The sequence below is a fragment of the Ptychodera flava genome, chromosome 17 (genome assembly GCF_041260155.1).
Source record: "Ptychodera flava strain L36383 chromosome 17, AS_Pfla_20210202, whole genome shotgun sequence".
NCBI classification, from domain to species: Eukaryota; Metazoa; Hemichordata; class Enteropneusta; family Ptychoderidae; genus Ptychodera; species Ptychodera flava.
Genome location: NC_091944.1, coordinates 65,209 through 77,883, shown reverse-complemented (window position 1 = coordinate 77,883; position 12,675 = coordinate 65,209). Strand labels below are relative to the sequence as shown.

The 12,675-nt window shown below is 40.0% G+C and overlaps 1 protein-coding gene across 3 annotated transcripts in view; it reads left to right on the top strand.

Annotated features, from left to right (window-relative positions):
* Window positions 1–12,139, top strand: part of LOC139115073 (hydroxymethylglutaryl-CoA lyase, mitochondrial-like) — a 50,389-nt gene extending 38,250 nt beyond the window's left edge. For all 3 annotated transcript variants that reach the window (XM_070676951.1, XM_070676953.1, XM_070676950.1), the window contains one exon: window positions 11,243–12,139. In XM_070676951.1, coding sequence (XP_070533052.1) covers window positions 11,243–11,353 — 111 coding nt within the window. In that variant the 3' untranslated portion in view covers window positions 11,354–12,139. The remainder of the gene's footprint in view (window positions 1–11,242) is intronic.
* The last annotated feature ends 536 nt before the right edge of the window (window positions 12,140–12,675 follow it).

The following is a 12,675-nucleotide window of genomic DNA, read 5'->3' as shown; positions in this document are numbered from 1 at the left end:
GTTGCCGGAGAGTTCTTCATTCCGAATGGCATCACCTTGTACTGGAACAATCCGTCTGGTGTAACAAAGGCGGATATTTCACGAGCACGATCCGTCAGAGGGACTTGCCAAAATCCCTTCAGTAGGTCAAATTTCGTCACATACTTGGCTTTTCCCACTCGGTCGATGCAGTCATCAATCCTCGGGATTGGGAAAGTGTCTGTCTTTGTTAAAGTGTTGACCTTCCTAAAGTCCGTGCACATACGATAACTGTGATCTGATTTGGGAACAAGTATGCACGGCGAACTCCAGTTACTTTTACTGGGTTCAATAAAGTCATTGTCCAGCAGGTATTTGACTTCTTCCTGGAGATATTTCGCTTTTGTTGGATTCAGTCTGTATGGATGTTGTTTTACAGGCTTACTGTCCCCAACATCAACGTCGTGATAGATGACGTTTGTCCTTGTTGGAACATCTTGAAATAGGTGTTTATATTCGTGGAGCAGTTCTTTCACCTGTTGTTGTTGTTCTGGCTGGAGGTGTGCCAACTTTGTAGACTCCAGCTTCTCCAGGATTTCTGAGTTCTGAAGCTTGACCGAGCCCAGCTTTGAGTTTAGAGTATTTTCACTCAAGTCAGTTTCAGTATCACTATCTTCATAATGGCCAGAACTGACGGTACTGACAGGCTGAGTTATAGTAGGATTATCCCTATCCAAATATGGCTTAAGCATATTTATGTGACATAGCTGTTTTTGTTTTCGCCTGTCAGGTGTTATTATGATGTAATTTAAATCACTCAATTTCTTATCAATTAGGTATGGCCCAAAGTAACGAGCATGGAGTGGTTTGCCAGGAATTGGAAGTAGAACAAGAACCTTTTGACCTGGTTCAAACTTCCGTTTTGAGGTGCTTTTATCATATTTGGTTTTCATTGACTGCTGAGATGACTCAAGATTTTCTCTGGCTAATTCACATGCTTTAGAGAGTTTCGTACGAAAATCTGACACATATTGCAAAATATTCAGACAATCATCATCGTCTGATAGGAATTTCTCTTTAACGAGCTTAAGTGGGCCACGGACTGTATGTCCAAATACAAGCTCAAATGGGCTAAAACCAAGAGACTCCTGAATTGACTCTCTAACAGCAAAGAGCAGAAAATGAATTCCTTCATCCCACTGCTTCTCAGTGTCAAAACAGTAGGTCCTAATCATGTTTTTCAAAGTTTGATGAAATCGCTCAAGAGCACCCTGACTTTCTGGATGATAGGCGGATGACCTATACTGTTTAATGCCTAGCTGATCCATTACTTGTTGAAAAATACCAGACATAAAGTTGGAGCCTTGATCGGACTGGACACATTTAGGGAGGCCAAATAAAGTGAAAAATTTGACTAAAGCTCTCACTATAGTCTTTGTCTTTATGTTTCTCAGTGGTATGGCTTCTGGGAACCGGGTTGATGTACACATAATTGTCAACATATACTCATTTCCTGATCTTGTTTTTGGTAGGGGCCCAACACAGTCTATTAGTATCCTACTAAATGGTTCTTGAAATGCAGGAATTGGCTGTAAAGGGGCCTTTGGAATGGTCTGATTTGGCTTTCCTACCATTTGACATGTGTGACAAGTTTTACAGAAATGTGCTACATCCTGCCTGAGATTAGGCCAATAAAAGTGACTGAGAATTTTATGATAAGTTTTCCTTACTCCCAAATGACCAGCCCAGGGGTTTCATGGGCCAGGCGCAATATTTCAGCACGATAGGACTTTGGAACCACAATTTGATGTTTTATAGCCCAATCGTCATCAACCAAGACGTCTGGAGGTCTCCATTTACGCATGAGAATACCAGACTTTGTATAATAGGAAACAGAGCTATCTGAAGTTTTACCTTCATCATCTACCCTGTCAAACAAAGACAAAATATCTGGGTCTTTGTGTTGTTCTGCAATGAGATTTGATCCAGAAAATGTCTGACTTTGGTCAGCAGAAGTTTTACTGGAAGTTTCAAATCCTCGAGGGATAACGGAATGATCCGTGTCAAACACCTGACTGAGAAGGTGTCATTTAAGTCAACATCTGTGACATTATTTTGAGAGTATTTGATTCTCGGAAGTTTTCTTTGACATGGCTCGAGTAATGGCACATGAAGGAAATAAATGGGTATCTCTTGTTCAATTGGCTCTGGATCCTGATCTAAACTAGGATTATCAGTCACAAGTGGATTAGTAATGACCTTGTCCCCAGCAAGGTCGTTTCGAGAAGAAGGTGAATCCCTTCAAAAGGCAAAAAGCCTAATACCTAAAGTCACAGGTCCAGAAACAAAGTCCGAAGACAAATAGACATTATGGAGAGGAACAGGAATAAAGTCATTGCAATCTACCCCCTTAATAAGAACTTTAGAACCTGAAAATGACTTTTCAGAAAACGGCAGGGTATCTGCCAACAAAAGAGACTGGGAAGCCCCGGTATCTCTTAAAATTTTGACAGGGGTAGCGGAAGAAAAATCACTAGAAAGTGATATAAAACCATCATGAATAAATGGTTCGAAAATACCCATAATGCTATCTTGAGAAGAATTGACCTGGACCTCATTAATTGGGGATAAGAGGGGTTTAACCTCAGAAAATGTGTTGCACACATTATTAGACTCTAATTGAGTTGATGAAGAAATAAAGCCGGTGGGCTTAGATCCACTTTGACCACTTTGACCTTCACGTTTTCTTTTCAATTTGAAACACTCTGACATTAAATGGCCGTCTTTCTTACAATAATTACAAGAAAGTGTACCGAACTGTTTGTCAGAAGAAGATTGAGACTTGGGATCTGATGATGTGGGAGTGTTACTTGAACTCTGTGAACTGTTGTCATTTGATTTTCTACTCTCCTTTGAAAAATTCTTGGATGGAAAGGAGGAGTTAAATTTACCTGCATTGTTTCAGTATGAAAAGGACTGGGATGGTTTGCTGAGAAATGAAGATTTGTGGGTCAATGAATAATCATCGGCCAAACGTGCAGCAACCTCCAATGTATCTGCCTTTTGTTCATTGATAAATGTTTTGATGTCACTCCGGATGCACCTTTTAAATTCCTCAATCAAAACGAGCTGTCGTAATTTGTCATAATTCTGACTGACCTTTTCAGAAGAGCACCAACGGTCAAACAGTTGTTCTTTTGTTCGAGCAAATTCAACATAAGTTTGATCCTTCACCTTCTCACAATCCCTAAATTTCTGACGGTAAGCTTCAGGCACCAACTCATAGCCCTTGAGAATTAATTCCTTCACAGAATCATAATCTGAAGCTGCTCTACTGACAACTGAATGTAAATTTCTCTGGCTTTACCCACCAAAGCACTCTGCAAAAGCATAGACCAGGACTCCTTAGGCCAATCCAGACTCTGAGCAATTTTCTCAAAATGAAGGAAATATTTATCAACATCCTTTTCTTGGAAAGGGGGAACTAACCTGAAATGCTTAGTGATGTCAAAACTGTCTGAAGGGAAGAATTTCCTGACTTTCTAAGCTCTAAACGTCTCATTTCTAACTGCAGTCGGTGTTCTGCTAATTCTCTTTCCTTTTCTTTTTCCTCTCTTTCTTTCTCCCTTTGTCTTTCTTCCATTTGTAATTCTTTTTCTTTCATTTCCAATTCCCTCTCTTTCTGTCTTTCTTCCATTTCTAATCTTTCCTGCCTATCTTTCTCTCTTTGTCTTTCTTCCATTTGTAATTGCATTTGTATTTTTTCTTTTTCTAATGCCTGTCTCTCTTTTTCCATTTGTAATTCTAGTTTCTTGATCTCCAAATTTGTCTGCATTTCTAATTCTAATTTTCTTAGTTCAAAGGTAGACTCGGGCTCATAATCTTTCAAGGTGGATTCCTCAAATTGGCCTAAATTAACTAAATGTTTTGCAATATGGTACTGTATTTCCCGCTTGCGCATAGATCTTTTGACATCTACTTTAAGGAAATTGGCCAGTGCAATGAGGTTGTCTTTTTTGAGGGAATCAAATGCGTCCTGATCAAGGTCATCCATAAATTCGTCTGGCTTGAATTCCGCCATGATTGAATTTTGCTGAGTTCACAGTATACAGTAGTTTTGAAAAGGCAGGCAAAATGTTGTCAAACGGCTCAAAATATTCGGACCCCGGACGAGCCCCCAATTTGTTACGTGCAGAGAAAACGAACAAAAGGGTGAACTCAGCAGTTAACGTTTAAACAAAATTTATTACGAAAATAAAACTAATTGCTAAGTCAGGGATAGAGTACAAGCTTTAAAAGTGTACAGACTACTTATCTCAGCTGGGACGGCAAAGCTCCAGTCTCAGAGTTGTAACAGTCAGTCGGATGAATGAACAGTCCTTAGGCTTGCAGGCTTGAAACTGCACAAAGTCCACAGTATAAATCCAGCGTTGGCAGTGAAGGTCTTGAAAAGTCTTGAGAATGACTACTGCTGGAGTTTAGTAACACACAAGAGACACGATCCCAAAAGTCTGACTGGAAGCTGTGCACGTCCCTTTTATAAAGGCATATAAGAACAATCTAGAACTTTTATTGACATGCTAATTACTGTTCTAAAATTATCTCCCTTACACAACTAATCAACTTTCCAGAACATTCCAAACATGACTAATTGAATTCAAGGTTGTGAGGTCATCAAGGGCAGTGACCTTGAGAATGTTCTAGACTAATTGAACTCAGGTCATGATGAGTGTGGGGGAAATGACCTACATAACACAGTGTCTTGCTATTGCTGTAGAACCAGTGGCAATAACAGTGCCTTGCTATTGCTATAGAACCAGTGGCAATCACAGTGCCTTGCTATTGCTATGGAACCAGTGGCTATAACAGTGCTTTGCTATTGCTATAGAATCAGTGGCAATCACAGTGCCATGCTATTGCTATGGAACCAGTGGCAATCACAGTGTCCTGCTATTGCTATAGAACCAGTGGCAATCACAGTGTCTTGCTATTGCTATAGAACCAGTGGAAATCACAGAGCCATGCTATTGCTATACCAGTAGAACCAATGGCAATCACAGTGTCTTGCTATTGCTAGAGAACCAGTGGAAATCACAGAGCCATGCTATTGCTATAGAATCAGTGGCAATAACAGTGTCTTGTTATTGCTATAAAACCAGTGATAATCACAATGCCTTGCTATTGCTATAGAACCAGTGGCAATCACAGTGTCTTGCTATTGCTGTAGAACCAGTGGCAATAACAGTGCCTTGCTATTGCTATAGAACCAGTGGCAATCACAGTGCCTTGCTATTGCTATGGAACCAGTGGCTATAACAGTGCCTTGCTATTGCTATGGAACCAGTGGCAATCACAGTGCCTTGCTATTGCTATAGAACCAGTGGCAATCACAGTGCCTTGCTATTGCTATAGAACCAGTGGCAATCACAGTGCCTTGCTATTGCTATGGAACCAGTGGCTATAACAGTGCCTTGCTATTGCTATGGAACCAGTGGCAATCACAGTGCCTTGCTATTGCTATAGAATCAGTGGCAATCACAGTGCCTTGCTATTGCTATAGAACCAGTGGCAATCACAGTGCCTTGCTATTGCTATAGAATCAGTGGCAATCACAGTGCCTTGCTATTGCTATAGAACCAGTGGAAATTACAGTGCCTTGCTATGGCTATAGAACCAGTGGAAATTACAGTGCCTTGCTATGGCTATAGAACCAGTGAAATCACAGTGCCTTGCTATGGCTATAGAACCAGTGGAAATTACAGTGCCTTGCTATTGCTATAGAACCAGTGGCTTAACAGTGCCTTGCTATTGCTTCAGAATCAGTGGCAATCACAGTGCCATGCTATTGCTATAGAACCAGTGGTTATAACAGTGCCTTGCTATTGCTATGGAACCAGTGATAATCACAGTGCCTTGCTATTGCTATAGAACCAGTGGCAATCACAGTGTCTTGCTATTGCTGTAGAACCAGTGGCAATAACAGTGCCTTGCTATTGGTATAGAACCACTGGTAATCACAGTGCCTTGCTATTGGTATAGAACCACTGGCAATCACAGTGCCTTGCTATTGCTATAGAATCAGTGGAAATCAAAGAGCCATGCTATTGCTTTTGAACCAGTGGCAATAACAGTGCCTTGCTATTGCTATGGAACCAGTGGCAATCACAGTGCCTTGCTATTGCTATAGAACCAGTGGAAATTACAGTGCCTTGCTATGGCTATAGAACCAGTGGAAATTACAGTGCCTTGCTATGGCTATGGAACCAGTGGAAATTACAGTGCCTTGCTATTGCTATAGAATCAGTGGCAATAACAGTGCCTTGCTATTGCTATAGAATCAGTGGCAATAACAGTGTCTTGTTATTGCTATAGAACCAGTGATAATCACAGTGCCTTGCTATTGCTATAGAACCAGTGGCAATCACAGTGCCTTGCTATTGCTATAGAACCATTGGTAATCACAGTGCCTTGCTATTGCTATAGAACCATTGGTAATCACAGTGCCTTGCTATGGCTATAGAATCAGTGGCAATCACAGTGCCTTGCTATTGCTATAGAACCAGTGGTAATCACAGTGCCTAGCTATTGCTATAGAACCATTGGTAATCACAGTGCCTTGCTATTGGTATAGAACCACTGGTAATCACGTGCCTTGCTATTGCTATAGAACCAGTGGCAATCACAGTGTCTTGCTATTGCTGTAGAACCAGTGGCAATAACAGTGCCTTGCTATTGCTATAGAACCTGTGATAATCACAGTGCCTTGCTATTGCTATGGAACCAGTGGCAATTACAGTGCCTTGCTATGGCTATAGAACCAGTGGCAATCACAGTGTCTTGCTATTGCTGTAGAACCAGTGGCAATAACAGTGCCTTGCTATTGCTATAGAACCAGTGGCAATCACAGTGCCTTGCTATTGCTATAGAACCAGTGGCAATCACAGTGCCTTGCTATTGCTATGGAACCAGTGGCTATAACAGTGCTTTGCTATTGCTATAGAATCAGTGGCAATCACAGTGCCATGCTATTGCTATGGAACCAGTGGCAATCACAGTGTCCTGCTATTGCTATAGAACCAGTGGCAATCACAGTGTCTTGCTATTGCTATAGAACCAGTGGAAATCACAGAGCCATGCTATTGCTATACCAGTAGAACCAATGGCAATCACAGAGCCTGCTATTGCTATAGAATCAGTGGCAATAACAGTGTCTTGTTATTGCTATAGAACCAGTGATAATCACAGTGCCTTGCTATTGCTATAGAACCAGTGGCAATCACAGTGCCTTGCTATTGCTATAGAACCATTGGTAATCACAGTGCCTTGCTATTGGTATAGAACCACTGGTAATCACAGTGCCTTGCTATTGCTATAGAACCAGTGGCAATCACAGTGTCTTGCTATTGCTGTAGAACCAGTGGCAATAACAGTGCCTTGCTATTGCTATAGAACCAGTGGTAATCACAGTGCCTTGCTATTGCTATGGAACCAGTGGCAATCACAGTGCCTTGCTATGGCTATAGAACCAGTGGCAATCACAGTGTCTTGCTATTGCTGTAGAACCAGTGGCAATAACAGTGCCTTGCTATTGCTATAGAACCAGTGGCAATCACAGTGCCTTGCTATTGCTATAGAACCAGTGGCAATCACAGTGCCTTGCTATTGCTATGGAACCAGTGGCTATAACAGTGCTTTGCTATTGCTATAGAATCAGTGGCAATCACAGTGCCATGCTATTGCTATGGAACCAGTGGCAATCACAGTGTCCTGCTATTGCCTTAGAACCAGTTACAATCACAGTCAGAGTGTCTTGCTATTGCTATAGAACCAGTGGAAATCACAGAGCCATGCTATTGCTATACCAGTAGAACCAATGGCAATCACAGAGCCATGCTATTGCTATAGAATCAGTGGCAATAACAGTGTCTTGTTATTGCTATAAAACCAGTGATAATCACAGTGCCTTGCTATTGCTATAGAACCAGTGGCAATCACAGTGCCTTGCTATTGCTATAGAACCAGTGGCAATTACAGTGCCTTGCTATTGCTATAGAACCAGTGGTAATCACAGTGCCTTGCTATTGGTATAGAACCACTGGTAATCACAGTGCCTTGCTATTGCTATAGAACCACTGGTAATCACAGTGCCTTGCTATTGCTATAGAACCACTGGTAATCACAGTGCCTTGCTATTGCTATAGAACCAGTGGCAATCAAAGAGCCATGCTATTGCTATAGAACCAGTGGCAATAACAGTGCCTTGCTATTGCTATAGAACCACTGGTAATCACAGTGCCTTGCTATTGCTATAGAATCAGTGGAAATCAAAGAGCCATGCTATTGCTATAGAACCAGTGATAATCACAGTGCCTTTCTATTGCTATGGAACCAGTGGCAATCACAGTGCCTTGCTATTGCTATAGAACCAGTGGCAATCACAGTGCCTTGCTATTGCTATGGAACCAGTGGCTATAACAGTGCCTTGCTATTGCTATGGAACCAGTGGCAATCACAGTGCCTTGCTATTGCTATAGAATCAGTGGCAATCACAGTGCCTTGCTATTGCTATAGAACCAGTGGCAATCACAGTGCCTTGCTATTGCTATAGAATCAGTGGCAATCACAGTGCCATGCTATTGCTATAGAACCAGTGGTTATAACAGTGCCTTGCTATGGCTATAGAACCAGTGGCAATCACAGTGCCTTGCTATGGCTATAGAACCAGTGGAAATTACAGTGCCTTGCTATTGCTATAGAACCAGTGGCTTAACAGTGCCTTGCTATTGGTATAGAACCACTGGTAATCACAGTGCCTTGCTATTGCTATAGAACCAGTGGTAATCACAGTGCCTTGCTATTGCTATAGAACCAGTGGCAATCACAGTGCCTTGCTATTGCTATAGAACCAGTGGCAATCACAGTGCCTTGCTATTGCTACCAAACCAGTTACAGTCACGTTGCCTTGCAATTTCTTATTGTTTCTGAATTTGAAGGTTATGGTTTGGCGAAGTCTAGTCCGAAGTTGATAATTAATTTCGGATTGATAATTAATTTGTGATTGAGTGACTGCTGAGAATTCCTTATTTCAGAATGACATTTATAGTTTAAACAGGAAGTTACAGGACTATGGGTGCACAATAGGGGGATTACTGATGATGCAGCCATTTGCATACACTGGGCGGGAGTTTTTGAATTCTCAGAGCATCACTTTGACCCTATGATAAATTTGAATAATCATGATGGGCACTTTCGTGACATATGCAAAGAGAGGTCAAATGGTCCTACAGGGAACACATTTTGAAACATATGTGTTCTCCGACAAAAAACGGAACATTTTTTCAGTTTATTTTTGACTCAAGTTTAGTCACTATATATTCACAGACATCAAAAGCAGGATTCAATGACAATACATGCCTGAAGCATTGCAAAATCATGGGATTCTGGGACCAACACAGCACGTCTGATCAGTACATGTAGCATGGCTTTTTAGCTCCCATATATGCATATGTATATATGCAAATGGGAGGTATTCTTATAAGGTGGCAAAATGGCGTCTGTGTGCATGTGTATGTATGTATGTATGTCTGTTAGTCCGTCCAGATCAAAAACTCCTAAACCGCAATGGCTGCTGTCTTAGTATTTGGTGTACAGGTACACCTAGGGGTGGAGATGTGAATTTGTTCAAATGAACATGTCTGTGCCAAAAATATGCAAATGAGGGGAAAAAAGGAAAAATCCTTTAAATGGCCAAAACTCAGTAAGCATTGGTCAGATTGGGTTGAAACTTGGTATGCAGATTCCTTTAGGTATTCTAAATTATGTGTACACATATTGGGGTGAAATTTGCATGTTTGTATTTTTAGGGTATTCTTTTCTGTTTTTAGTCAAAAAATCTTGTTCTCTGAAATCGCTTGTGTGATCACTTTGAAAGTTGGTATTCATGTTCCTCGAGATGACCTCAGTCAAGTTTGTACAAATTGTATTGATATTATCATATTTGTAATTTTGGGGCAATTTTCCAAATTTTTGGTCAAAAACTTTTTTATCCAAAAACTGCTGATCTGATAGCTTTGATATTTGGTATACAGGTATCTAAGATTTATCTTGATATAATGTATTGGAGATAGGTTGAAACTGGCAATTTTTTTTATTTTAGGGGCAATTTTTGCCTTTTTGGTCAAAAGTTATTTTCTCCTGAAACTACTGATCTGGTAGGTTTGATATTTGGTGTACAGGTTCCTAGGGTTAATGTTAATAAGATATATTGAAATTAGGATGAAATCTGCAATTTTGTATTGGGGGGGGGGCAATTTTTCTCATTTTTGGTCAAACAGTTTGTTTCTCAAAATTTACCAATCTGATTGCTTTGATATTTAGTAAACAGGTTCCTAGGGTTTATGTTAATATGATATATTAAAATTACTTTGAAATCTAGAATTTTGAATTTTGGGGGCAATTTTTGCCATTTTTGGTCAAAAATTTGTTTCTCAAAAACCACTTGTCTGATAGCTTTGATGTTTAATAGACATGTTCTCACAAATGATGTTAATTAAATATGCTCAAATTATGATAAAATCTTTAATTACCATAGGTATTTTTGCAGCTATTTTTGCAATTTTGGTCAGGCCGACCTTAAGTGGACTTGCAAAGATTCCTCCTTCATCAACACATGCGTCATAAAAAGTTATTCTCTACATAACATAAACCAAGCTCTATCAACTGCTAGGTTGCTTCTTTTAAATTTTCAGAGAAATATCTAAAATTTTGTGTTTTGGTAAAGTTTTTAGCTCCCATAAAATGAAAAATCAAGAACAGTTTGCTGTGTGCTTGTAAAAGATAACACATTTGTCAATACATAAACTGCCTTGCAGTTTGATTGTCTTAAAAATTATCACAGAAGTAGAAAAGGAAAAGAAACTAATCAAATTGCTGTAACATATTCACCCTGAGTGCCTGTAGGCCTATATTTAACTATTTTATCATTACATTCAGCTGTTTGTTATATCTTTATTACTCTCCATGGGCCAAGGCACACTTGTCGAGGGCCAATGTCATCACTCTGTGCCAGTCTGTGTATGTCAGTCTGTCTGTATGTATGTCCATGTTTCATACAATTGTTGGCTTGTTTTGATAACTATATGGGAGCGAACAGTGACATTGGCACTATTTTTTTACATTTGCATAGATTTACGATTATCTGGCTTTAATTGGAGAAGTTCCTGTTTAAAGATACTAACAATGTCCAAAACTATGTCTGATGATTTGCATTTTATCATTTTTACAGGGTGTAAATATAGAAAAGGTCATCACAACAGCAGATTTCATCTCAAAGTATCTAAGGAAGCAGCCTTCATCAAAAGTGTCCTTAGCCATGCTTGGAAAAAGCAAACTGTGAGGTCAAAGGTCAAGAAAACTTCAAGCTCTTCCTAGTCAACTTTATTTACACATCCATTACTGAATAGCAATCACTGTGAAGTTACGAATGTGGAAGTGGTCAGATAATCATCATTGAAGTCTTGGATCACGTTATGACAGATTAGAACTTTGAAAAACTGGATTTTGTGTGACAAGCAATGTGTAACTTATGGCATCTTTTGACTGTTGAAATGTCACTATGGCAATATCAAGAACTAATAATTTGACCAATTCTGATTGTTTTCTAACAATCTGACACCTTTACTGAAGGTCACTTTTGCCATTTAGCCCATACTTGGTATATGTATATAGCAAACAGAGCTCTATGGTAAGTCAGCGGTGTCTGTACATAAAATTGTGAGTACCGGTATGTACTGCTATGTATGGGTGTGTGTGTGTGTGTGTGTGTGTGTGTGTGTGTGTATGTAACTGCGAGCATTGTATGCATACATGCTTTTATGTAAGTATCATCAAAACCTCGAAAACCGCAGCACCTACCATCTTGTTATTTGGTGTACCCTAGGTACAGGTGCAGACAGGAAAGGAGATGTGAATTTGTTCAAATGAACAGGTCAGTATCAAAAATAAAGTACAGAAAGGGAAAATCCTGTGAAACTTTGAAACCACAGGTCAGATTGAGTTGAAATTTAGTATGCAGATTCCTTTTGGTAACTTTAGTTTGGTGGGTTCAAATTCAGGTGAACTTTGCATATTCAATTTGGGGGCAATTTTATTTGGCTTTTGATTAAATAAATCTTCTCTGAAATCGCTTGTCCAATTGCTCTTTAATTTGATATGCATGTTCTCAGGGATCATCATCACACTCATTATCTGTTACGGGAATAATGCCAAACCACCTTCCCAACTGCAACTTTATCCTGTGCTCCAGCAACTTCACCGGATTACTATAGATTTTGTCACTTTTGGATGATTGTTGATGGGTATAACATGCTAGCATGGCCCAGAACCTATTCTTGACACCTGGTACCACCACTCATTTATTGTCCCACTCGGTGGGCATAGCACACCTAAGTGGGCCTGTGCCATAGGTTGGCGTGTGTTAGTCTGTATGTGTGTCTGTAATATTTCTGAGTGTGTGTGTGTGTGTGTGTGCATGTGTGTGGGTGTGTTTACCATACAAAGTGACAACTTACACTCATTGCAATACTACAAAGTGATGACCTGCTGTAAAGTGACTACCACTCACTTTGTTTTTTTTAATCGGAATTGATTCCTGAATGGTTAATTTACCATCCTGTGAAGTTTTAGGTCATGTTTCACTTTGACCGGTAAACCCGCCAT